The sequence below is a fragment of the Drosophila montana genome, unplaced genomic scaffold (genome assembly GCF_035044405.1).
Source record: "Drosophila montana isolate Dmon_TW-CO22-7 unplaced genomic scaffold, ASM3504440v1 contig_3031_1, whole genome shotgun sequence".
NCBI classification, from domain to species: Eukaryota; Metazoa; Arthropoda; class Insecta; order Diptera; family Drosophilidae; genus Drosophila; species Drosophila montana.
The window spans coordinates 228,979-256,924 of NW_026997907.1; the positions used below are offsets into that span (position 1 = coordinate 228,979).

General features: G+C 41.2%; 2 protein-coding genes and 1 long non-coding RNA gene across 11 annotated transcripts in view; 2 read left to right on the forward strand and 1 right to left on the reverse strand.

Annotated features, from left to right (window-relative positions):
- SiaT (Sialyltransferase) lies at positions 1-4,970 on the forward strand. Its single transcript, XM_064685458.1, has 6 exons — positions 1-435; positions 532-1,059; positions 1,116-1,213; positions 1,272-1,551; positions 4,474-4,571; positions 4,630-4,970. The coding sequence occupies exons 1-6, from the start codon at positions 231-233 to the stop codon at positions 4,792-4,794; spliced, it is 1,374 nt and encodes a 457-aa protein (XP_064541528.1). The 5' UTR covers positions 1-230; the 3' UTR covers positions 4,795-4,970.
- LOC135430697 (uncharacterized) overlaps positions 3,780-27,946 on the reverse strand; it is a 25,401-nt gene continuing 1,234 nt past the window's right edge. Inside the window, exons 2-5 of one of the 3 annotated variants that reach the window (XR_010436671.1) lie at positions 17,117-17,229; positions 4,974-5,200; positions 4,220-4,901; positions 3,780-4,079 (exon numbers count right to left, since the gene is read on the reverse strand). This is a non-coding gene — a long non-coding RNA (uncharacterized LOC135430697). Of the gene's footprint in view, positions 4,080-4,219; positions 4,902-4,973; positions 5,206-17,116; positions 17,230-27,946 lie in introns of all 3 variants that reach the window. The other 2 variants (XR_010436669.1, XR_010436670.1) reach the window with 2 other exon arrangements.
- The window catches only part of Mmp1 (Matrix metalloproteinase 1), a 23,230-nt gene continuing 5,669 nt past the window's right edge, over positions 10,386-27,946 (forward strand). For 4 of the 7 annotated variants that reach the window (XR_010436667.1, XR_010436668.1, XM_064685447.1 and 1 more), the window contains exons 1-3: positions 15,149-15,660; positions 18,402-18,628; positions 27,497-27,900. Coding sequence is in view for 5 of the 7 variants with exons in the window: in XM_064685447.1 (XP_064541517.1) it covers positions 18,518-18,628; positions 27,497-27,900 (515 nt within the window). In the remaining 2 variants the exon portion in view is untranslated. Of the gene's footprint in view, positions 10,512-12,068; positions 12,101-15,147; positions 15,661-18,401; positions 18,629-27,496; positions 27,901-27,946 lie in introns of those variants that run through there. The other 3 variants (XM_064685450.1, XM_064685448.1, XM_064685452.1) reach the window with 3 other exon arrangements.

Consider the following 27,946-nt stretch of genomic DNA (forward strand, 5'->3'; position numbering starts at 1 on the left):
TATTTAGTTCAGTGTAAATGGACCAATTGCTCAATAAGTTAGCTAAATGTTTATCAATAACGCGTACGTTTTATAAATAATTGATCGGTCCGCAATATAAAGCTGAGAGCCATTAAAAAATGTCCGCAGTTGGCTGTTGGTCTTAAATTCCCAAGCAGCTGCAAATTGGACTTAAAACGTGACCAGAAGCAATTCCTCGTAAATAACAATAAAAATAAAATGTTTTAAAAATGTTGCAAGTGAAACAACGTGCAACGCGGCCGGCGGCAACGTTAATCAGCGTCCTGCTGCTGGGCGCATTATTAATTCAAGGCGACGCAGCGTCAACAGCGTCGTCGACGGCGGCGGCGGGCGAAGCTCAGCGAATGCACGAACCAAATGCTGAGGCAGCGCGTGCTGCTGTGGTCAATAAAGCGTCAGTCGAGACGCGCAATGGTAGGTATTGATATTGCATGCAAGTGTGGACGGGTTGCGCGTGGGGAATTCCTCAACAGTGCTGTCCACACTTTTAAGCACATTTTCAATTGACAGCCGCGCTGCATCGCCTGCCGCGCAGCGTTTTCCATGTGCGCTGGAATCCCAATGAGAAATTCATTGTGGAGAGTCGCGAAAGTCCGGCCATTAACTCATCCAAGCTGGCGCCGCATCCGCGCCTGAAGGTTTCGAAGAACACCAAACTGACGCTCAGCCCGAAGCTGTATCTGTGCCACGACAAATACGCGGCCGAGTGCCACAACAAGACCGCCTCCTTTCGGCGCCGCATTGTCCAATCCTTCGAGCGTTCGATGAGCGAGGCGCTCAACGAATCCAATCACTACAACGTCGACTATAAGCCGGTCTTTGGGGACAGTTTCGAGGAGCAATATTATCCCTCTAGCTGCCTGGTGATGGAGGCGGGTGTGCGCGTCCTGCGTCGCAAGGATGCGCCGTTCAACAAACTGCCCTTCGGTCGCCTCTTTCCGCGCCAGAAACTCTTTCGCAATGTGAAGAACGTCAAGACCTGTGCGATTGTCTCCAGCGCCGGTTCGCTGGCGGGCTCCAAGCTGGGACGCTTTATAGGTGAGTGTGGATCGGCTGGTGATCCTAACGTGGACTGATGCCACTTGTTTCGCCAGATAACCACGACATCGTCATGAGATTCAATCACGCGCCGACCCGAGGACACGAGGTGGATGTGGGCAGCAAAACCACAATACGTGTTGTCAATTCCCAAGTAGGTGGCTAAGCGGCGCTTAATTTGCCCTCAATCATCGTCAATCATTTGGTTTTAGGTGGTAACCAAGCCGGAGTTTGATTTTGCGCATGCGCCAATCTTTAGGAACGTTACGATTGCCGCCTGGGATCCGGGACGTTACAATGGCACCCTCGAGGATTGGCTAACTACCGCCGACTACGATCTGTTCACCAACTATGAGATCTACAGGCGCCGCTATCCCAAATCACGCGCCTTTCTCATCGATCCGCATTCGGTATGGCGACTGTGGCAAAGCCTGCAAATGTTTGCCGGCAATCGATCCATACGCCGTAATCCGCCCAGTTCCGGTTTTATAGGTGAGAGCTTGGAGTGCAGATCTTGAGAAACAGCACATGAAAACTTTTGTGTGCAACGGAAGTAAATATATATAAATATTCCTTCAAACAGTCCTCTTCCCAGCTGTTTGAGGTACTTTCGTCCTCAAAATACCCTTTAATACCACATCGATACCAATGCTGACGAATTCCCGAGCGAGCAAACAATTATATCCGAGGGTTCCTAGATGACCTTAATATCCTTGGTTATTCCATACCGTAGATATAGTCCTACTGAACCTACAGTTCCAAATCCATTCGCTCGGAAATGGTCTACCCTTGCTTTTATCCTTATGCTATATGCCTTATGCTTTATGCTATATCCTTGCTTTTATAGTACCATTGATATAGTCCTGGAGAACCTACAGTTCCAAATCTTGGAATGCGGATTTTTAGGTGGCAATCGATAGTCGGCATCCGTACGAGTAGAAAGAGGTATACCACTTCGAAATCGGACTGTATTTAGCCGAGATCTTTCCAAAAAACACTAAATAAAATGTTGGACTGATGCGAATATTGTGAATGGTAATTTTTATGCGCCCACCAAAAGTATGCAATGCTTTGTTTGCTTTACTTCCAAGTGCACAACCACACGAATCTATTTGGGAAATTTTAAATGGCCATATCTCGGCCAAATAAAGCCCGATAACGGGCAGATTGGGCGCGTTGAACTCGTGGAGGCCCATAAAATAGAATGGCATCAACGTTTTATGATTTCAGAAAAATGTCATTTTTCGAAAAAAACGTGATGGTTACACTGTATTTTTGATGATTTTGGGTAATCTCTTAGAATGCGGATTTTTGGGTAGCAATCGATAGTCGGCATCCGTACGAGTAGAAAGAGGTATGCCACTTCGAAATCGGACTGTGTTTAGCCGAGATATTTCCAAAAAACACTAAATAAAATATTGGTGTGATGCGTATATCTAAGTGCACAACCACACGAATCTTTTTGGGAAACTTTAAATGGCCATATCTCGGCCAAATAAAGCCCGATATCGGGCAGATTGGGCGCGTTAAACTCGTGGAGGTCCATAGAATAGAATGGCATCAACGTTTTTTGATTTCAGAAAAAAGTCATTTTTCGAAAAAAACGTGATGGTTACACTGTATTTTTGATGATTTTGGGTCATGTCTTGGAATGCGGATTTTTGGGTGGCAATCGATAGTCGGCATCCGTACGAGTAGAAAGAGGTATGCCACTTCGAAATCGGGCTGTATTTAGCCGAGATATTTCCAAAAAACACTAAATAAAATATTGGTGTGATGCGTATATCTAAGTGCACAACCACACGAATCTTTTTGGGAAACTTTAAATGGCTATATCTCGGCCAAATAAAGCCCGATAACGGCCAGATTGGGCGCGTTGAACTCGTGGAGGCCCATAAAATAGAATGGCATCAACGTTTTATGATTTCAGAAAAATGTCATTTTTCGAAAAAAACGTGATGGTTACACTGTATTTTTGATGATTTTGGGTCATGTCTTGGAATGCGGATTTTTGGGTGGCAATCGATAGTCGGCATCCGTACGAGTAGAAAGAGGTATGCCACTTCGAAATCGGGCTGTATTTAGCCGAGATATTTCCAAAAAACACTAAATAAAATATTGGTGTGATGCGTATATCTAAGTGCACAACCACACGAATCTTTTTGGGAAACTTTAAATGGCTATATCTCGGCCAAATAAAGCCCGATAACGGGCAGATTGGGCGCGTTAAACTCGTGGAGGCCCATAGAATAGAATGGCATCAACGTTTTTTGATTTCAGAAAAAAGTCATTTTTCGAAAAAAACGTGATGGTTACACTGTATTTTTGATGATTTTGGGTCATGTCTTGGAATGCGGATTTTTGGGTGGCAATCGATAGTCGGCATCCGTACGAGTAGAAAGAGGTATGCCACTTCGAAATCGGACTGTATTTAGCCGAGATATTTCCAAAAAACACTAAATAAAATATTGGTGTGATGCGTATATTGTGAATGGTTATTTTTATGAGCGGCCCAAAAGTATGCAGTAGAACAACTACTCCAATAGGCTCAATCGTATTATGTAGACAGCACGAAAGTATGCAGTACTACTAAAATTCTGCTAAAAACCGCTACAAACGGCTATAAATGGCTATATTTCGGCCAAATAAAGCCCGATAACGAGCAGATAGGGCGCGTTAAGCTCGTGGATTTTTATTACATTTTGTTTGCTTTATTTCAATTTTTCTGTTATTATGGGAACAACTTTAATTAAACTTATGTGAATATTTACAATACAACTTATTCTACTTTTAAGTCTAACATAAAAATGTACAAGGGTAGGGTGATTTTACACCGATCTGAGAGATCGATTGGGTGAAACCTCCGCAATCTCCTCCGCATTCGGTCTCCTCCATCTACGCCTCTTTAAAAGGCCGAGCCAGACGATTTGGATGGTTTCCCAGTCGCATTATGTAGTTTGCATCCTGTATATTTCTGACGTCCCCGACATTGGGCACTCTTGAGTCTTTTTCCAATGCAACTTTTTAATTGATGAGCGTAAGAGTACGCAGTGAAATTTATGAATATAGAATTTTTATGCACAGCGGAAAAAAGTGTGACATGAAATATATGAATATAGAATATTATACGCTTCGAAAAAGTATTCAATTGAAAGCTTACCGTGACATTTTGTGACCTGTTTTGAAACTGTTTTTACAATTCATGAGAGGGCGAATCATTTAAATTCTCCATCTAATTAATTGATTTTTTTTTCCTAGTTTGATAAGTGATCAATATTAATGAGATTCCAATTGGTATATATCCAACAGTTGCAGGACAATCCTAATTGGTTTGCTTCGACTTCTTGTTGCCTAACTTCTTGCTTGTTTTGCTTGATTCATCCATATTTAATCGAGTTCTGTGAATGTTTACAGGCCTGGCCTTGTTGTTGCCCCACTGTCCCCAGGTGGACTTTGTGGAATATGTGCCCTCCACACGACTCAACGGACGCTGTCACTACTACAGCAAAGAGGTGGCCAGGTTGCAGCCTAGCTCGATTCATTATAAACTAAATTAAATTCCATTTCCAGATGAACTCCGCCTGCACATTTGGCTCTTGGCATCCGCTGGCCGCCGAGAAGCTGATGGCGCTGGACATGAATGTGGCCGACGATATGTCCGTCTTCCAGTTCGGCATCCTGCGCATACGGCGACCCGACAAGCTGCTCTGCGGCTTTAACTTCTTCGGTTACTGATCCCCGATCCGGCACGCTCCCGCGGATCCGGATCCGGCGTCCAGTGACAATCAACGTGCATTTAATCAAGCGGTTTTCACACATACAAACACACAAGTTTCAAGTAGCTAAAGGAAAAATAAGAGAGGCTGCAGTTAGTTATATGTATTTGCGATCAATAAACATGTATTTGCCTATACTTGCGAGGTGGGTGTGGCACAGGCGGAAGCGGGAACACCCTTGGCGCAGTGGCTCGCCCACGCAACGCTCTTCCAAATGGACAATGGAGCCAGTTAAGAGTTAAGTGCCTGTCGCACTTGATTCTGATTGTTTGTTTGTTTTTCTTGTTTGTTTACAGCGCCTCCAGGGAAGACACTAAAGTAACCGCAGCCCAGTTTAGTAAGTCACAGCGCTGCTAGACGGACAGCTACCCTGCAAAATATCAATTAGTTCCAAGTGAGAATAGCAAAAAAAACTAAATATATTTAACTTTTACTGCGAGCTAGGAGTAAAAGTAATCGCAACTGTGATCAGACTAGTAGATACCCTGCAATTGCTATACGAAATGCATGCCCAAAAGCTTTGAATACCCCAAAATACTTTAGTAAATACACAATTTTACAGCATATTGAGTGTGTAGACTATGAGATACCCTGGAAATTATTAAATCCCTTTATATGAACACCCCAAGAAAGCTGCTAAATGTAAGACTCAATGGCAAACAGATGTCCGAGCTGTGCATACCCTGCACACGCTTTGCGCGCAGGGTATGCCCGCTGACTGCTGCATGTTTTAACCATTAAATGCCATAACTGTTGTCTACACAGCGCAACTGAGCGAAATAAATATACATATTATTGTCAAGGGGATTGAGGGCGTGGCTGTGGGGGGGGGGGGGGCATTGCTCATTAATACGTGCTGCGGCGGCGGAAACGTGCTCAGCATTCCGATAAGCAGCGGGCCAGGCGAAGACCCAGAGCCAAGAGCACCAGCCCCACAGAAAACAGACAAGAGACAAACAAGAGCCCAAAAAAAGGTAGGGAAAACGAACAGAATGATGATAGCACTTGGAGTAAGTATACGCGGCGTATGCGCGATATTTGCGAGTGCAGCCGGCTGGCAATTAAATGAGATATACGAGTACTAACAAAAATTCACAAAATCGACATTAAACGCGAACGCATTGAACCAGGAAATCCAACACACACACACACACAGCAAAACAAACGAAAGTTATGGGCAAATAGGGCGGGCGCAGTGACACCTGAAATTCCACCTGAATTTTCAGCTGAGAATTGTGCTGACTTTTTTTTTTGCTGCCAGCTTCAAATGCAAACCAAATAATCGAAATATTTTGTTTTGGGTGTCATGTGAAATTTGGCAGGTGTGTGCTTAGCCTGCAGGTAAGGGGTACAAGGGAGGGGGACGGAGGGGGGGTGCTGCTAAAAGGTTCATCTAACCCGAATGGAAATTGAGAGAGGGCAAAAAGCAATTGCAGCAATCGCAATTCATATTTGCATTTTGCGACAACAACATTTTTACTACCAGGCAAAGCATATTTACGGCTTTTGTTTGACAAATGCAAATAACGCGACGCATGTGGCACATGTGGTTGCACCCCCCCCCCCCCTCCTCTCCCCCTCTTCAGTTATGCCACATGTGCAGTTGGCATTTGTGCTTTTGTTTATATTTCATGGATTCACGCGGCGTGATTCAAAAGTCCACGCTTAGCCAAAATTTCAGATATGTTTCGATTGGATTTTGCACTTGCGCGTTCATTGCCCGCCCGCCGGACGTGATTGTACTGCTCAACAACAACAACAACAACAACAATAGCAACAGCAACAAAACTGCCATCCAAAATTATTAATTGTATATTTATAAGGCCATAAAGTCGGACTCAAAGGTGCGCAACAGCCAGAAGAAGATTCATGCTCTAGCCTAAAACATTACACATTTCTTTCAGCGCGATAGCTCAGGAATATTAATGTCGAAAATGTCAGGTGGGTTAGGTACATGCAGATATCCTGCAAATCCTTAAGTGAGACAAGTTATAGAATATATAGAATAGGTCATATGCGAGCCAACTGCGGCAGTTCTTAGGCATAAAGTTGCTTTACAAGCAGAGTTCTTTATTGACTGGAATTTCACAGTATTATTCAATTATTAAATTTACATTCCAATTATTATATTTACATCCCCAACCCAAACTCTCAATATAATTTGTCAAATCTAGAGAAACTTTTGGCATAGGGAAAACTTGAAAGTCGAGCAAAAAGTCTGAGCTGTATTCCAATTCGTGAGAGGGAGCAGAATGAATTGCCAAACTCTAAGTCTAAGTCAAAATTTGAACAGTCTATTTTTGAATGCCAATCGATAGATGTAATCCTTAGGAGTCATCAGAGGTATGACACTCTAAAATCTAAAGAAATTTGCCCGAGATATGCGGACTATAACTTGATAGTCTTTTTCCAAGCTCTCAAAAAATACACGGAACATTTCTGCGAATAGTTATTAGAAAATTACCCAATATATTAGCTAAACTGACTTGATTAACGGGTAAACACGTATTGTTTTTAGTATTCCAAAAAAAAACAACTATTAACTTGTAAAGTAACGAGTATGTAAATTATAGAAATATCAATGCGAGACATTGTCGAGGCGCATAAGAAACCTGGCTAATTGGCGGAGATCGTGTCGACTTCTTATCACAAATCAATGAGGGGGGCGGGGGAGGGCGAGGGGGTGGGGGAGTGGGTGGAGTAGTGTGTGAATAATTAAACGGATATGCGGATATACACATTAAATAGTCGACGAATCAGATGCAGCAGATGCAGACTGGGAATGAGCTCGGACTGGGATTAGTTGGGAGCCAAGTTGGGAGAGCCACGTGACCAGAGAGCCAAAATGTGTTGAATGCATTTCGGTTTCTATGTTGAATGCATATTGAATTGAATTGATCGAGCACTCGATTTGTATTTGCAATTGGTGTTAAATGTTAAATGACAGACAGCTCTGGTCGTCGCGGAGGGTCAACATTGACAAACGCGACTCGAGATTCGCGTCTCGTTTTAATAAGTTGTTTCGCTGTCAAGTGCTTTTGGCTGCGCTTCAATGTTGCGCTAATTGCAAACAGACTCAAGCACAAACTGTCTGACCCGCCCCCCTTACCTCCCTTACCCCCGTCTCTGTCCGGCTGCCAATCAGGCATCGAGGCATCGAGGCATCGCGGCATCGAGTCATCCGCACTCCAAGAACTGATCCGTCGTCGTATCAAGAGCAGCAGCAGCAGCTGTGCTTCACTTGATTGAAAATCCAGCGATTCGCATTAAAAACTTTTTTATGCAATTTCCCCTAACCAAAAAGAGATATTAAAAAGTTTGTTTATTCAGATGTCGTCTGGTTTTGTTTTTGGGCGAAAGCATTACTCAAGACATTTCTGGGAATGTTGGGCTAGTCACTCGAACATATGAATTATATGTGGCTCATATTAAGTATAAGGTCTGTCTGGGCAAATGTTGTTATCCCATGATGCATCTGGGCGTGTCCTACGACCACAACACGTACTAGAGGAAACCCAGAGCCAGAGCCAGAGACAGAGCCAGACAAAGGTGGCTCAGACACGCGGCCAATGAGGAGTCAAGGTCAGGCTGACTGCATATCGAGTACCATGTTTATAAGGCAGACACCCTTTCAGACAGCTTCAATTGCGCTTCAGTTCAAGGTCAACTGCCAGGCGTAACGGTAAATAAGTGATTCACATTTATTCATTTATTCACAATCTTGAAACGAAAGTGTACTTACGAGTGCGTTAACTGAACTTAACTTAAGCACAGGAATGTTCTCTGAGATTGCCAACAAAAGTTGTTAAAAGAAAGAGAAAAAAAAACAGTAAATCATTTTTGGCTAGACCCCTTCTAAAGGTACGTAGAATATAATAGAAATAGGAGTCCGAATGCGGAGGAAATTGAGGAGGTTTCATCTAATCGATCTCAAAGATCGATTTATATAATTACCCTGCCCTTGTACATTTTTATGTTAGACTTAACAGTAGAATAACAGTAGAATAATTCGCATAAGTTTACTTAAAGTTGTTTCCATAATAACAGTAAAATTGAAAAAAAACAACAAAAAGTGTTTATGAGAACACGAAATAAACGCCTAAAAGTATGCCAATTAAAGCAGGGGAAATTATTTAAATAAAGGGAATTGATCCTGCCATTAAAGACCATAAAGAACGCCCACGCGCGCTTAAGCAGCATAATAAACAGTTATAATATAGGCGTCAAACGAGATTGACTCAGATGAGAATCCATCAAAATACCTCTTAGAAACAATATTTTATATATGGGGAGTGGCCAGCTGGCCATTTGATTTGTCCGCTGACTTCCTGGCTGGCAACTAAAATGATTGGTTTATTTGTTTGATTCCAATATTGTATTATATGTTAAATAAATGCGATACAAAGGAGCCATTAAATAAGGCGAATAAGCAGCAGGAGGGTGACAAAGAAGAACAAGAAGAACAAGAAGCTGAAGAAAAGGGACATTCCTGCACGTTTGACTGTGTATAAATCAAAACATAAGAACAATATAAAATGAAATTTAGCAGCGACAACAACAGCAGCAACAACAGCAGCAACAACAGCGGCAACAACAGCAGCAACGACAGCAGCAGCAACAACAACATTTGAGACTTTGAAACGGCGCGCATATCAAATGATTCAGCTCATGAACTTCAGACAGAGCCACAGATAAAGAGCGAGAGTGAGAGGAAGAGCAAGAGGGAGATAGTGCATGGAGATTTCCATGCCAATGCGTTGCGGTTTTTGATACCGTTTTGATCAGCAGGAATCCAGCTCCAGTTCTTATCGACAGTGCGTCACAAATGAGCAAAAATGACTCAGTGCAGCGCCGCCCTTAAAAGCTGCAGCAAATGGGGCGTGGCAGGAGTGAGAGGAGCCAGGCAAAAGCTGAGGCTAAAGAGGAGGCTGTAGCCGAGCTAAGGCTAAGCGCTATTGTTTTAGCTTTGAGCTTTTGTTGTAGTTGTAGTTGTTGTTGCTTTGCATACTTCCCAAAACAAATGAGGAAGAGGCAAACACCACATTGAGGCATCCGTCTGACAGGGAAGGACGTCGACATCGACTGCGCCGTCGGCAGAGACGTCGGCGTTGACAGACTGATCCGATTGGATCGTCGTATCGTATTTTCTGTTATTGTTGTTGCTGCTGCTGTTGCTGCTGCTGTAACGCACCCCTTGATCCGGGCCATATAAAAGTATCTAAGCGCAGCGGCGTCGGCTTCAGTCTAGTTGCAAACTCGTGAAACTGAAACTGAAATTGAAACCCGACACTTTTTTAGCTGCAGTGCGCGCGGTGCTTAAAAAAAAAACAGGCTGCCCAGAGTTTGAGAACCCAAATAATAAATATATATATAAAACATATAAATATATAAAATATATCGCAAATACCAGCCCAACTGAGTGTACAAAAAATTTAACTGTGACGCTTCCGGCACCGAAAAAAAACCAAGAAGAAAATAAATAAAAAATAAAAGCAAGAGCTTTTTTGTTTATTAGAGAGCTGCCGCTTTGAGCTAACAGCGTGAATCATCAAATAACTCGACCGTTAACAGTGCGCTAACAGAGCTGCTAAGCTTAACAGCGCATAGATCAAGCCTAGAGGACTTTTTGGGCATTTTATTATTCTGCTTCTTTCTTGCACACAATTGAAACTTGAGGTAAGTACGCTGTTAACTCGCAACGCTTTAAAGCAGCTCTAGAGCTTTTCAACTTTTCCGTTTTTGCCGCTTTTGTTATGGCCTGTTGCACGAGTCCCAATGGCAACAAACTTTTCTCTATGCCTGCGGCCAATTTTGACCACACAAAGTGCCAGGAAATTATTTTCTAGTTATTCCTACGAAAAAGCCAAACACAAGCGGGGTGTGTGCGGGTGTGTGTGTGTGCGTCTGTCTGTCTCTGTGTGTGTGTGTCTGTATTTTATGTTTATTGTTAGTCGCGTGACTCGACGACAGCGACGACGACGTCGACGCCGACGCCGACGTTGCGCCGCTCCAAATGCCGCCTGAACTATTATAATAAATAGAACATGGCAAAAAACTAAAATTCTGTATGACGAAGTTTGTATACACTTACAAAAAATCTTTGCTTTAAATTTGTAAGTGAATAACTGAAGTATTACGAATCTTTAAAAGAGGAATTAGTTAAGCAGAGAATTTATACGGAGTATTTAAGCTTATAAAACACAATTTGTGTTTAATTTTGTACTATTAACTAATTTGTCGAGAATTATAGAAGCAACACGCGTTAGTTATGTAATTTTTGTATAAATATATATGTACAAAATTTATAAATATATGTTGCACAGTTATAAAGTAACATAATAAAGTCTCCCCTTTCATTTGTTACAAAAGGCTTTTAATAGTCAAAGGACTTTTAGTCTAGATAGTTTTATAAATGACGCCGAAAGCGGGTACAAAGTAGCAACACATATGCAAAGGTAGCACAGGTAATAGGTAATACTCGTACCATTAGAATTCAAAACACACCGACACACTCACACAGACGCGCAGAGAAAGAGAGAGAGAGAGGAGAGCTTAAGAGAGAGAGAGAGAGAGAGAGAGGAGTGTCGCCGGCGTTTGTCGCGCCAAAGAAACGGCAGAAAGACAAGTTAACAGCGCGTAATTTAGCCTGGCCAGGCCACCACGATTCAGCAACAGACAGAGCGAAAGAGAGAGAGAGAGAGGGAGTGGAGAGAGGGGGGCGAGGGTGGGAGGGAGACAGGTAGCGAGAGCTAGCGTAGAGTCAAAGCTAAACAACAAACGGGAGTCGCACACGGAACGTGCTATGAAACGGTTCGCGTAATCCAAAGACGTCGCTTCACACGGCTCGACTCGATTTGAATTCGAATTCGAATTCGAACTCGGATTTGATTTGATTTGATTTGATTTGAATTGTTGCTCACCCACCTGGCGACATACGCAAAGCTGCCAGTTAAATTTTAAAAACGAAACTTATTCAATAATTATCATAGAGTATTTGTAACCAGCTTTAACTGGCTGCCAAGTGAGAGTTAACCTTGTGCCCGCTGCCTAATTCTTATTAGACTTATCAGTGCGTCATATAGCCTAATCAGCAATTGGCCAATCTAAGGCCCAGTCTGATAAGAAGCAGCTAGTCTTTGTCATATTTGCGCTGATTCTTATCGGAACTGGAAAGATTCACAGGCACGTGCCGCACTTTGGGCTACATAACATATATATATATATATATATATATATCTCAGTCTGTGACTGCAACATTCGCTGTGGTAAGTTTTCTTCCTGTGGGCTAGGCCCCAAAAAACTGATGAGTCACGGCAGAAATATGCCCCCAGACTCAACTGCTAGTTGTGTTTTTATTAATGATATTTGTGATGAATAATTATGATAAAGCAGATAAAAAGAATACCATATCATATCATATCAAGACTATGTTAACTGCGTTTGCTTAGCAGGTAATCAACTGAAACTTGGTCTATAAATTAGCTTGCATAAAAGTTGTCACTCATTGAAATCGTATAACTATAGGGTATACTTTACACACATATAAATACTGAATCTATTGATTTGATCAACATCCTTTTCTCACACTTCCTGTTGCATTTGACAATGGGGGGACAATCATGTCTTTATTGAGGTGTTTGCAATTGGAATTGCATTGCATCAATTGTGCTGTTCGATTGTTCTTCAAACATTAACAAATGCAGGCACGTAGGCATAAATTGTGTAAAATTCAAATTCAAATTCGAATTCAAATTCAAATTCAAATGCCAATAACACAATTTGAATTACGATCTGACCGTGACGTGATTAAGTTTAGAATCAGCCGCTTTAGGCCGCAAATAACAACAACAATTAGCCTTATCATTTAACGCATAAATGAATGTTATTTTATAATCGATAAATGGTTATTATTATTTGAGCACAGCTCCATAGACTTTCATATACATACAGTTCAAACAGAATGGCATTGAACCAGCAGCAGAAAAAGCAGCAGCAACACAAATCTATAAATACGTATAGTACGATAAATAGTTGCCATTAAAAAAATATAAAAACAAACAAAAGACAGCAAGAGGCTCATAAATATTTCATTGTTCTTGTCAGAGATGAAGCTACAAGAGATGACTGCGAGCTGGAGAGGGAGGACTAGCAACAGGGCGGGGCGGGAGAGGGTGGGGCGGGGGGGTCTGACGACAACTGCAAGTTGTCAATGCCATAAAAGAGAGGCGGGTCTCGTACCAGTTCTTTAGGTTCTCGAGGTTCCCCTCCTCTGCCAGTTGCCAGTTGCCAGTTCTTCGGCTGCAGCTGTCAAGGAATCGCATATGCAACATTTTGTGGCGCTTTTGTTCTCTTTCTTCTGTTAAATACAACAACTTGGGATTGACATAAAATCTGTGTAAATTATTTTCACACATGTGTCTTTTCATTTTGGTCACATTGCATCTCTGTAAATTTCCGCTAGAGCTGCATTAAATTATACACACATGTGCACAGATCATTTGCAGCTACTGTGATTGTTTACCAGCTCGTAAGTGTCTGGTACATTGGGCAATTTACTTTCCCCCCCCCCCTCTCCCTCCCTCCCTCAACAGCATCTGTTTATAGGCAAATTATCTGGAAATGGTCGCGGGGTATAGGGTAGAGGGGGGGGGTCGTTTGCTGACTCACAACTTGATTCAGACGATCTACGTAGACAGTTTTTAATACTTTTGCTCAATTGATGGGGTAAAAGCCAAATACACCAACACACACACACACACACACACACACACAAACAAAGTTATCTATCTACAAGTATTTATTCGGAAATCTAAGAAAATCAGGCGCATTTCCAATGACTAAAATGATATATGTAAACATGTGTATATATATTTGCACTTGATTAGCTTTGTGTGTCTAACAAATAAGAACCCTATAAAAAAAAACTGGGAAGTCGACATGTGAAATACTCTAAAACAGACAAATTGATAAGTTCTTTGACGTAATTGCGATTCTCAAGAAATTCTAAGTATATATAGAGATATGTGTGTAACAAGACTCTGTAAAACTACCTCGTATTTTTATTTACGCACAAAAAAAGATATATGTGGGCAGGATAAGATATTAAGAAAGTGAGGTTAAGAACGTTATTTTATACGATATAGAATTCATTTGGAAAGTTAGGTTAAGAACGTTATTTTGTACGATATACAATTTATTTAAATATTTGATATATTTTATTATTTACGCACAAAAAAGAGAAATATTTGGCCAGGATAAGACATCAGGAAAGTTAGGTTAAGAACGTATGTTTATACGATATATAATTTATTAAGAAAGTTAGGTTAAGAACGTATGTTTATACGATATACAATTTATTTAAATATTTGATATATTTTATGCAACTTTTATTTAAACAAATATTAGCACAAGCAGCTAATTTACCTATAAAGTCTATATAGGTAACATACTAATAGCTCAGCTTCCTGCTTTGGATTTTATGAGGCAACCTCTGACATGGCTGAGCTCAGCTGCAGAAACGTACAGACCGCAAGGCGTGTGCCAGACAGGTGTTAATTGTCACACACACACACACACACACACACATCGAAATACACTCAGCGCTTAGTCATGACTAATATTCATTGAGAAACGCAAAACCACAAACTGAAAGCAAACTGTGAAATCGAAAATCAATTCGAGATTCATTCATAAATTCGTGTATCGAGGGGTTTCCACGCCCACAACTAAAGCTAAAGCTAAAAGCAGGGCGCTAAAGAGTCACAAATTCATCGGAAATTGCACGAAATTTGCAAGAAACAGCAGCAGCAGCAGCGCAGTAGCAGCAGCGCAGCAGCAGCAGCCGGCAATAAACTGTCAAATGACAACGCAAGAAACTGTAAACTGTAAACTGTAAAAATGCAAATGAGTGGGGAGCAACAAGAACAATAAAGCGCGCGCTAAACGGTTAACAAAAGCTGCCGCTGCCGCTGCTGTTGCTGCTGCTGCTGCTGCTACAAACGCGCACAGAGAGCATGACACATGTTGCGGCTTCCAAGAAATTCGCATTACTCATACGCACAGCAGAGCGCAGCTTTAAGAGCAGCCGCAGCAGCAGCAGCGGCAGCAGCAGCCACAGCAACAGGTTTGACCAGCTATGGAATCCCCGCTGTTAAACGCAACAGAGCGCTGTTATTGTCAGTGTCGCTGTTAAGTGTGATGCGTGTGCGTGCGAAAGCTTTTGTTTTGTGCGCAACTGCGAAAAGCTTTCGCTGAGCGTTAAACGCCTCGCACTTTGTGATGCGCCGTTGGATCAGTTGAAAATTGCGCGCTGCTCTGTGCGGTTGTGTTTAGCGGCGAGTCACGAAATTCGATAGAAACTTAATTAACTTAATATCAAAATAGAATTCAAATCGTAACAGTTGCAAGCATTCGAATTGAAAGCAAGTTAAAGTACGAAGTGTTTGCAAAGTGAACAAGTGCCGTTTTTTTAGACCGTTACAGTTGCATTTCTTGCGGAAATTGTCAGCACAGTGCCAGCAATTAGTGCATGTATTTCAAATAAGAAAAAACAAAAGGATTGTCTTTAAACTGTGCACATAAATAAATCATAAGTAAAGAGAAAGAAATACGTCAACGCCAACGAAAAACGCCCACATTGAGACAAACGCGCGCATTTAATTTATGCAACGAGCTAATTAATTAATTTGTCAAAGTGTTGCATGCGACGACAATCAGCCGAGGAACAAAGACAGCAACAACAACAGCAACAAGAACAAGAAGAAGAACAGTAGCAACAACAGTAACAACAACAGTTCATTGATCCACAGAGAGCCACAATTCGCATGTAAGCATTTGCATTGCAGCATCCACTCGGACGATAAAGCCCAAAACGAAATCTTATCTAAAACAATGCGAAAAGAAAGAGAAAGAGAAATGAACTTGAATAAGCAGCAGCAATTAAATATAATTAAACACCCTACAATTTACATTTGATTGAATGCACTCGTGAATACATTCACTTTGCTTTCATGAGTGTGTGTGTGCCTGACTAACCCACCCACCTGTGCCTATCTCTAAGGTCAAGTTCTAAACCAAATTAATATTTATTGATGGAACGCTGGCCATTACAAATATTTGGTAATTCACACAGCCCTGAAGCATAAATCGACGCCGCGCATATCTTATCAATGCGTAAATTCGTGAGCACTTTAACAACCATTTGGTAAAGTGAACAGAAAACAACCCAAAAGAATTGCTGATAAGACACGAGCTACACACACACACACACACACACACACACACTAACACACACACACACACACGCGCGTTCATTGTGCAATTTGCCGCATCTTTGAGTTTAAAAACAACGCAACTGGCCAGCAAAAACTGGAAATGCTAACAAACGTCATAGATGCACTGAGCGAAAAAGTTGCCCAACTTTCAACAAATTGAAAAACAATCGAAAATTTGCTGTAAAAGCAGCTGAGAATATGTTTAAAGCCCTGCTCAGCTATTTGATTAGTAGATTCTAATCGAGTTTCTCTCAGTGTAACTGTTGCTAAACCTGTTGGCAAACATTCCAACTGCTAATTAGATGCCGCATAACAAAACCAACAGCACAAAAGAAAGGCAGCAAGAAAAAAGAATAAAAAAAATAGAACTCCCAAATAATTTGCATATAAAATAAATATTATTTATATGAATCACATTTAGTTGGAAAGTGTAGTAAATATTAGCATAGGCCACTGAGTAACACCTGCCTAAAAAAAAAACAACTCCTGTCGATGACCCATATTGCGTATACGATAAATATTACGTATACGTAATTTGTTAGCTAAAAATTTGTGCTGCTGAACCGCAAATTGCGCGTATTGATTAAACAACAATGCAAAAGCATTCATCGTTATGACTACCCCTATACATATATATATATATAGATATATATCTATATATATCATATATGACTGTGTAGCCAAGCGAACCAAATCGACAGCTTTAACCTTAAACCCAGCGTGGAGCGACCTTCAACCCGGCTGTCTAATTGCTCCCAATTTGACTGTTTATCTGTACAAGTGTACATTTTAGCTGGAAACACACACGATTTTCGCCTACGCAGTCGGAATGATAATGCCCATGTCCACACACAGAAATCCCCCGGGTGATTAGTCAATATGAAAGACAACAATGCAGAGTTGTGCGTAATATCATACAGCAAATATTGTTTCTCCAGCTGCTTCTTCTTGCCGCTTGGCACACCCAAAATGAAGCGAAAATAAATAGAAATATTTATAATTTTGTACCTCTGGCGTTGAAAACTGCGCGCCACTTGTCGTATACTTGATATCCCTTATCGCACGTCTGCTGATGTCACAGAATGCACTGCGCGAAAAAGGTTGCCACACTTGTGCCAAAACTGTGACAGGAGACAGTAGAATATGCAAATAGAAAGAAATATATATATAACAGGCATTAGAAAGGTGCGATTAGCCATTGTGAATATGAGTGTGATTAAGTATTGTGATTATAAGAAAAGAACTTAAAAGTAGAGCACAGATAAAATTATGTTTGTGTATGAGGAAATGCGAAAAACAAGGTTCTTAAGTAAGGAAAATTAAATATATATAATAAAGTATATACTAAATAATAATAAAAAAATATAATATATAATAAAAATATATAAATATAAAATAAAAAAATAATATAATAAATTAATATATAATAAAGAAATAATATAATAAACACACAACTTTCTTTAGTGTTAGCCCATTTTATTTTGCTCTTTTTTTTGGGTTGTTTCAAAAGACAACACACTGTAACTCATATTTTAAGACGCACTGTAATGCCAGCTGCATTACGCGTTGCACCTGCCGTGTTGCCGTGTGCCGTTAGGCAGCCCAAATAAAACGGCTATAACTCAAGTTTATAACGCCATAAAGCAGCAGCAGCAGCAGCTGCGAGTCCTGGCTTAAGGTCTTATTTTCTTGGCTCTATCTTCTGTTGCTGGAGATCAAGCAGAAACACATGTCGTATACTTAACGTTTGCCATAAAAACAAATGTAAGGCAAAAGTAGTTGCTATTTTTAGGCGCCTATCATATGTTCGCGGTGTAAATAAGTCTCGGCTAATATCTCTGCTGTGCTGATCCTTGCGCAAATATTGGCCCATCTAAATTTAGGCTGTAATTGGGGCGTAGTCTAAATTTAAGTTCAAGTGTAGACAAATGCGAGACAAGCCACATGACTGCTGCGGCTGCAATCAACAACAACAACAACAAGTAAAAACTGACACATCAGTTGCCAACGTCAGCTACACACACACACACACACACACACACACGCGCACACACACACACAAGTTTGTGCACAACTCGGCCACTTCCGTTAACCGTTCCAGGCCCTCAGCCTGCACTCAACCTGTTGGCCAAAAAGGGAGGGGGGGGGGGAGGAGGAGACTCGCTTCCGTTTGCCCTTTTGCACTTGGCCCATTTGATTGGCGCTGTCGCTGGCGGCTTCTTTTATGATTCTTCTACCTGGCTAAAATATTAATTGACCTTTTTTGCAATTCTATTTCTATTTCTATTTGCAGTGCGCAGTTGCTTTTACAAAACTTCAGACACGACTTGAAGTTCAAAGTGCGCCCCAGACAACCGCAGACTAACTCACAACAACAACAACAACAATAAGAACAACAACAGCTACAACATGTCCAACACCTGCCAAAGCTACGCATCCGTGTTCATAGTTCTAGGCACATTCCTAGCCATTCTGGTGGCGGCCCAAAGTGCGCCCGTATCCACAACAACACAAGCTGAGGTAAGTCCCAAGTGACCATGGAGGACAAAGAGTCTAGATTGAGTCGAGTGTGGAGTTAAACAAAGATATCAATTTGGGAGGGGGGGAGATATACGAAGAGGAGATGTGAACGACTCGAAATATATGGAAAAAAGATAGATTAAAACTAAATTCTTTTGCATAAAGTAAAAGTTGCCAAAATCAGCATTAAAAGGGAATGGAAAATTTCAGTTTTAGTAACTAAAAACGAAAGCAAATAGTTTAAAATTGATTTCCCAAAATCAGAACCAATTTTCCTTAAGTTCTCAAATAACTTGTTTTAATCAAAATTGAAGTTACGTGTCCATCATTAAACGGCGGCTATTAAATATGTAAACTGCAATTGTAACTGCAATTTAGTTGTATTCGCTTAATTAAAATTGAATTCAATTATTGACAAATTTTCCATGCAAACTGTATAATTTACTAAATTAGACAGCAAAAAATTGAGAGAGAGGCAAAAGAAGGGCGGGGGGGAATTATATTATTATTTATTATTTTTTTGCTTGAAAGTCATTAAATCAATTGAGAAATATAAAAGCGCGTTTAATCGCGCCGCAATTAAGAGAAACTGGAAAAGAGAAGCACGAGCAGAGAATGAAGTCTTCTTGACTTGCAGTTAGACATACATATATATATCTGTATATATCTATATATATATATATATATATCTAGATTTGGCGCATTTACTTCCGATTTGCTTGACAAAACTTGTGCAGATAATTGCAGCGCGTTGCGGCTAAATCTTGATAGCTATTGTCAATGCTATTGTTGTTCCTATATGATATAACACACATGGTATATACGATATATATATGTATATATATATACATGTGTGTGTATATATGTGTGTATACACATGCAACTGGCTGCGCATGTTGGCAATTAATTCCAGTCACATCGACACGCAATGCATTCATCGCATATCGCACATCGCACATCGCATATCGTATAAATCGTACATATATATCGCCCATAGTTTTCCGACCTTAGCCTTCTGGTTAAATGCAGCAGCTGTTGCCCATTTCCCTTCTTCCTTCTCCCTTTTCCCTTTCGCACTTCGTGTGCATCGCATGCATTAATGGCAGATGCGAGATGCTTTTTTTTGGGGGGGGCGGGGCTTCGTTTTGCTGGTCATGACATTGCATTCACATGATATTCGCGAGCATTGCATGTTTATGTCCAATAACTTTCAAGCTAAATTGTCTGCATGACAGCAGCTAAGCATTTATATAAAATATAATTGTCTAAGCTGAAACATTGGGCAAGGGTTGCACAGAGAGGTCGAAGCTCTGGGTAAGATAACATTTAGTTTAACCTCATGTTAACTCTGCCTGAGATGCTTAATCTCAAGTTCTATTTGCTAAAGTGCCCATGTAATGCCCACCTAGACAGACGACATGCATCGAGCTGCATCGAGCTGCAGCTTGCATGTCATTAATATGATAATATTTAAGCTAAACTGAGCTGATTATCAGCCTAAGGCCGAGTGAATCTTAACAAATCGCAAGGCACGTGACTGACTATACTTGTGGTCAACAGGGTGGGGGACACTTATTCATTTCTCATGATTCTGTTGCTGCTGGCGTTTGACAAGGCTGTCACGTTTTGCGGCACAAAGTGTTTTCTCCTGTTGCACGATTGCAATCTGCATAAATAATTAAACAGCAGGTGGAAACATAGACCGAGTCCAGTTGTAGCCGCACCTTTTAATCGCTTGTTCGATGCGCTACAAAAAAATAGTAGTAGTGTGAATTGTGCTGCATCATGTTGAGAACGTGTCCGCGTGTCCACAATTCAGTTCCTGCTTGGCCATTTACGGCGAGAGAAATGTAACGAGTATCGAGTATAGTATCGATATCGCGGCTATCGATCAATTGTTGATCAGTTGATGAGCGATCGCACGCGCTGCGCGAATGCGTGCTTAGAACAAAATACAAAATACAAAATAGAAAAAAAATAAAAGATCGTCTTTGTCTCAATTCGATTTGACTAATTGATATGTTGAGCGCGTTTTTGCCAACAACTTGGCGGCCATTTAGCTGGCCAGTCGCCCAAAACGACGTCGCTAAATGCCGATGATCATCATGATGATCATGCTGTTAATAATGATGTTCATAGAACACATACGTCAACATTTCCATGTTTGTCTCGTTTCAATGCCAGACACACAGACACAGACGCACACAGCTGATAGCCAGCCATTGTTCTAGTCTGCGCCTCTCTCCGCGCTTCTCATTGCAACTTCTTCAAAGTTAAGCGCAATAGCTGAAAGCCAGCGTCTAGTCGTGGACCACACTCGACGAATCGTGTGCTTCGGCTTATTCTAAACAAGATATACAACAAATAAATGCTGTCTATTTTTATCTACACATATTTAGCTCGTAGTGCATTTAAATGAAGCAACTTTTTTCCGATAAAAAAACACAATTTATTCGTGCTGCGCTGCGCTAGCTTTGATTAATATGTTTCGGCTGACTCACTAAGCTAAGCTACAAATTGTTAAGTTTCTTACTGTCGTCCACTGTCACCTGCCGCTTGACAAGTTGCATTACATTTGCAACCGATAGAAATCAAACAAATTGACATCATTTGGACAGGAAGAGAGGGGCAAACATAAAACTGGTAGAGTACATGACTCATTAGTGAGTGCAGCATTATGATTCGAGTGTGCAGCCCACCTTCAATAAATATTAACCCACAACAAAAAGTCGAACAAAAGCCTCGCGTCATACGCTGCGTATACATAATCGACCGCTGTCAAGGGTTAATTGCGGTTCATTGGAGTGAGCTCAACAGCAGCAGCAGAAGCAGCAGCAGAGGCAGCGTCATCATCATCAGTCTGCTTTTTTTTTGTTGTCCGACTAGCCTAATTAAAAGAGCTAAAGACCAACGTTGGGCGCCCAACGTGGGGCGGCCAAAAGTTTTTGCCGCAATCGAAATTAAGTGCCAAAATAAAAACTAGTCTAAAACTAATACTCTGCTTGGCTAATTATAATTGTTAAGCCAGGCAGCTTACAACTTCCTTTACCACTTAAAAAAAAAAGAAGAAAAATTAAATAACCAACTGAGTGAAAGTTGCCCAAGAAAATTCTATGGCTGCAGAGTTTCGCGTGCGTCACGCAGCGCCCGGAGAAACAAAAAACAGACTCAAGACTCCAGCTAATCAATAACTTTAACAAAAAACAAAAACACATCATGACTGGGAAAGTCAAGAAATAAATAGAAAAGTTTGATTGATTTGGGCAACAGCAGCAGCTGCAAAAAAACAAAAAGAACACAAACACAAACAAAAAGTCACGTTGCGTGTGCGCGACCTTCAGGTGAGCTGTTAACAAAGGTGTTAACAAAAGGATGCCCGTGTTTATGGCTAGAAAAACGCTTAACAGGCAAACAGCTAAAAACAGCTAAACAGGCTAACCTTGCCATTTTGCAAAAGGCGTATGCAAAAAGCAAATGTTAACAGCGCAAACAAATGATATTTGTGTGGCACATCCTTATAAAGCCGCAACGAAGGTCGCACAACAAAAAAACAAAAACTAGCTGGAAAAGTGTTTGACTAGGAAATACTTTAACTTTAACAAGGGATATATTTTTAGAAAATGCTTGGCTATGAAATGAATAGCTGGCAAATATCACATTTGATATGTAGAATCCATATAGAGCAGATTATACTATACTTTATTTTATAGAGCTGAACTCTATACTCTATACTCTCTATAGGTTTCTTTTCTAGGGTACACAAAAACGAATCTCTTTCTGTTTTTTGCTAGTACCATACCGAGTCGGGAGTTTTGCATAAAACACTTGGGTTATCTTAAGATCGGGCGCTTATTTATCGCCCCAGCGAATTAACAGAGGGCAAAGACAACCCACAACAAGCTGAATGTTGCGGCTAAATGTCAAATGCGAGTTATGGGAATTAGCAGCTAACAAAGTTATTAGCCAGCATTTATGTATTATATACATACTTATATTTTTTAGGCTGGCTGGCAGCGAAATTGCGCAACATTTAACGCGGCTCATTTGGCCCAGTTTTGCCCCACACAAACCCATTTAAGAGGCAGGCTTCGACTGCGACGACTTGGCTTCACTTTTAATGATGTAATCATTAAGAGCAACACACACACACACACACACACACAGAAATACAGTTGGCCAAACGAGTTGGTCAAGTTGGCAGATCTGTTGCCTGCATTCACTTTCTCGATGCGTTTTATTTGAAATTAGGTCTAGGCTTAAATAGTTTCCAACCGGGAGTCATTGACCCCGTCGCTGCTTGACCCAAATCGAGTTGGAAAATTTAAAGCGTCAGCAACGCACCCCAATGTACCTAGACCTAGACACGTATACACACACACCCCACACACACACCCCCACACACACACAGACAAAAAGTAGCCACCCTGTGGCCACCCTTTGGGCGGGCAAATACAATTTTCTCATCAATTTCCGGTCAAGTGAAGTGTGGGCAAACGCAGAGAGCGAGAGGAAAAGAGGAAAAAGAAGAAAAGAAAAGCGAAACGTACAGCTCGCTGCTTGTTTATAATTTATGCATGTCCTGTTCTTGTTTGGCCGGAAATATATATATGTATGTATATGCAGTACGAAGCTAGCTAACGCCCTTAAGTGGCCCCCTTGGGGCAGGGTCAAAACACGCCAACGAGGCGTCAACTACACGTATTTACCGTCATTTTCGCCTGGGGTCAATGACCTAAAGGATTGCATTGTGCAAATGGGAAATTTCATTAAATAAACATATAGCTTATAATTCGCAAGCAGTTCAGGCCGGCAATCAAATCTTAAGAAGCAATCAAAGATTTCTTGCGGTACTTTAAAGGCAAGCACTGGGCATACCTTGAGTGTGCTCCCAAACACACACACACACACACACACACACACTTTGCTGTACTGTGAGTAACAAAAGTTAGTGCACAACTTTTTTTTTTGGGGACTGGCTTTGAAAATGCAAAGCCCTTTAGGCATTTCCTGCAAGTGCCGCACGCCAGCTTGCTGCTTGCTGCCTGCCACAAGTTCAACTGCAGTGTTTGGGAGGGGTTGGGGGCGCAGTGGGCGTGGCCAGTGAGCCAGTGTGCCGTTAAAGTAGGCAAAGAGGTCAGTCATAGACAAACGCCGAGTGCTCCCAGCTATGTTCTTTTCAAGTGTCTGCTTTGAGTACAATTCTGAGCTCCTTTAGAGCTGTTGACATTTCCATTTGCATATTGTGCAGCAGCAGCAGCAGCAGAGGCATGTGGCAGCATTGAAAATTGTTGCCACATTTGTTATTATATATAGAGTTTGTTTTTTTTGTGGGCAATTCGTGTCAATGTCTCTGGTGTTTGTGCACTCGTTATAATCATAAATTGAAGTGCAATTTCAACGTGCGCTGATACGTGAACCCGCGCCAACTGTTTGCATTATAATTTTGTATAATTTACATGCGCTGTCGGCTACGTAATGCAAAAAAGAGTTCGATTGACAGCGACAGACAACGATAGGTCGATAACGATTGCAGTTGTAGATGCAGCTAGTCGTTTATCGATAGACTTATCGATCGAATTGCACTTCAACTTGTTTGATATTGATACAGATTACATTTAATAATCTTTCTCTTATTAAAAGTGTTCACATATTATGATGTGCATTAATATATCGCTGTCATCAAAAGCTCATTAATCGATAACGATTGCAGTTGTAGATGCAGCTAGATATCGATAGACTTATATTCTCATTATCTTATTAAAAGTGTTCTCATATTTATAAATACCAGATTTACTGTATATGGTTTAATATATCGCTCGCATTAAAAGCTCATTCTTCGATAACGATTGCAATTGTAGATGCAGCTAGTCGGTTATCGATAGACTTATCGATCGCATTGCACTGCAACTAGTTCGACTTCGTCAGCTTATTGATTGCATGCACATTACATTTATTAAGCTTCCTCTTATTAAAAGAGTTCACATATTTTTAAACAAAAGATTTCCTTGATATGCTTTAATATATCAATGCACATTAAAAGCTCATTAATCGATAACGATTGTCGCGTCTTTGTTATCAATGTTTTGTTCTAATAAGCTTTTAAATGTCTGTATCTTTGAGCTATATATCTACACTCTATAAATAACATACAGGTAAATACACCTGTTAATAGATAATTTTCTTTGCGTTTGTGTTACTTGAAATATGTCACATCCTCACTCACTTTATTGAGCCATTTCCGTTCGACACTTCCGTTTCGAAATCCTCGGGAATGTATAATTTGTGACGCACTTTATGCGATGCGTTACGTTTCTTTTCGTTTTCGTTTCGGGCATTCGAAAGGTTCGTCAGCAGCACAAATGAATCATTGGCTGTCAAATGATAAGCCCATAAAGCACTCATCGAATACAGTTCTAAAGGCACTTCGTCAGCTTGTTGTTCTTCTTCTCTGCTTGTTGCCAGCTCTCGCGTATCTTATCACGAATACAAAGACAAACACCTGAGTTATCTGGGCTGTGACTGGGCCAACTCATCGACAGTTGCCTTCGATTCAGTGACAATTGGCCCAACAATTCTGTTTTATGAGATTTACAAACATGTTCTACGTGCACAAAAGCCGGTTGAAAATTAATAAACGAATGCAAGTTAAATTGGAATTTCGATGCGGCTGCTTTCATGTATTTCCCACGATTCGCTGCAATTATGTTAATTGCATAAATGCATAACTCGAATATTGAGCATTGAGTGCTGGAATGTGCAGGCACAGCTCGCTTCTATAACAAACCCCTCCTCCCCCCTCTAATCAGCCAAGGTCAAGTCTCTGGCTCAGTTTGAACCTGAACGACGAGTCAATTAACGGGGGAACTGCCCGAAACAAAATATATTATCATACATTCGTTTTGTAGCAGCACTTGACAATGGGAAGAGGCACAAGATTAGGCCTAAGAATTTAACATGCAGCACAACGAATCCAAAAGTACTCTTTAAATAATAAAGAAATTGAAATAAAACGCGAGCTATGCTTCACGGCCAAGGGTTCAGATTCGCGAATAAACCCATAACTTTAAAGCGATTTATAAATTTGCGCCGTATATGTTAATGCGTGACGTTAACAGTGCGTGACGCTAACAGAATGTAAAATTGATTATGGCTTTTTTTCGAAAACTAAGCAAAAGAATAACTCAACAAATATTTTGAGCATTTAATTGGGATGATCCAAAATATAATGATAATAAATCAACATGTGCATATAGGAAATACGCGCGATTAATCTGCATTGCAAAGACAAATAACCTCAGGCTATCGAAACGAGATAGAGATAGAGAGAGAAAGAGAGAGAGAGAGAGAGAGAGATGAGAGAGAGGAGAGGCCGATTAATTTTATTGTGTAATAATTTTGACAGAAAAGCGGAACGCGAAATTGCAATGATTTGCATATCGCTCTTTGTGACTGATTCTGGCTCTGTTCTCCTCTCCTCTCCTCCTCTCCTCTTCTTTTTTTGCCCAGATTGATTGTGGCTTGTCAGAGTCATGTTTACAGGAAAAGCAAAACAAAAGCCGCGCGCGAGTTCATTTACCTTTTGAGGCGAGTCTAAGGCCCCCCCTTCCCCTCCCCTTCCACACCCCTGCAACTACCCGCCCAAGTCCAGTGTTGGTTACCACACGCCAAAAAAAAAAAACGGCAGCACCACCCAGTTTATTAAGTACTTAGGATTGGGACAACGCCACGCATACTTATGCGTTTCGCTCGAAAAAGTTTACTTCCTCGGAAAAAATAAAAAATACAATATCATAAAAAGTTCTATAAGAAATATATGTATATAAAAAAATAAACAATCAGTCAGTCAGCTGAGTGGATCGTTTGGTATTATGCAAGCGCCGTTTCAGAGTGCTTCTCTTTTTTTAAGTTTTTCTTAATTTATTTTTGTTTTTGGGCGGATTATATGGCACAGTATACCATACCAGAGGGTAGATATATTTGATATGCTGTTCTCTGCCTGCGACCCATTAAAAATGTGCGACACAAGAGGCGAACGGAACATGTTTCACATGCCAAATGGGCTTTACGTGAATTCAGCTGACTTTCGAAAAACGTTGCTCAAGCTACAAATCAAATAAACACCAGATAATATATATAAAGTATATATAGTATTTATACTAATTGCCGCATTTAAAGCGTGTAATTAGAGAAGAGAAACTAGCTGCTAATTGTCTTTGGAACCGTTAGGCGCATCTCTAACCTCGCATTGTGAATTTGTGCGTCTAGCATTTCCTATGGAGAATGTTGTCTGTTGTATTCAATGCTAATCCCAATTAGAATTTTGTCGAACAAAGATTCGCGTTACAATTTAATTCGACTTACATGCGTTCAATTAATTGAAAAAAAATCGCCATAAAATCAAAACACTTCCTTAACTCGAGACGCAGCTCGTCTCGTCTCAGCTCTCGTCTCGTCTCGTCTGAGTCGAACTGAGTTTGTTTTTCACACCTCGAATCGCATAATTAAAGTCACGTAACTGTGATTCGTTCTAAGTATTGAGCATACGCCAAGTCTCGCCTAAAAGTGGGGAGACTCTTTAAAGGGGGGGAAGGGAATGGGGTTTGTATTATAAAACATTGCCATGCCAATGCGCTGGGCAATAAATTATGCAAGTCAGATAGTTTTTGCGGCAATGTGACGAATGACGAATGAGACGTCCCGCGAGGGGAGGGACGCCATTCTTTGGGCCCGGCAGGACAATTACAAGGCAGGCGAAACGTGTCTTATCTGATCGCCATAAATCAGAGGCACCCGCCGGAGCAAATGCCGCCACCAGCCATTGATCTTCCCTCTGACCTAACCCCTCTCTCTCCCTCTCTTCGCTTGCAGATCTACCTGTCACAGTTTGGCTATCTGCCGGCCTCGGCGCGCAATCCGGCCAACAGCGGACTGCAGGACAAGCACACCTGGGTGAGTGCCATACAGGAGTTCCAGAGCTTCGCCGGACTCAATATCACCGGCGAACTGGATGAGGAGACAATGAAATTGATGTCACTGCCACGTTGCGGTGTCAGAGATCGAGTCGGCACCGGAGACAGTCGATCGAAGCGTTATGCACTCCAGGGCAGTCGCTGGCGTGTCAAGAACCTCACCTACAAAATCTCCAAGTATCCCAAGCGCTTGAAGCGCAACGATGTCGATGCCGAAATTGCGCGCGCCTTTGCCGTCTGGAGCGAGGATACCGATCTAACGTTCACCAGAAAAACATCGGGACCAGTGCATATTGAGATCAAGTAAGTGCCCAAAGGGGGAAAGTAGAATTTCTAGTGGAACTAGGTT

What these genes read in the sequence shown, in the direction of transcription:
- SiaT (XM_064685458.1), top strand. Translation starts at nt 231, where the DNA reads ATGTTGCAAGTGAAACAACGTGCAACGCGGCCGGCGGCAACGTTAATC. An exon ending in TACGTGTTGTCAATTCCCAA is followed by an intron (nt 1,214 to 1,271) that starts GTAGGTGGCTAA and finishes ATTTGGTTTTAG; the next exon opens with GTGGTAACCAAGCCGGAGTT. An exon ending in GCCCAGTTCCGGTTTTATAG is followed by an intron (nt 1,552 to 4,473) that starts GTGAGAGCTTGG and finishes GAATGTTTACAG; the next exon opens with GCCTGGCCTTGTTGTTGCCC.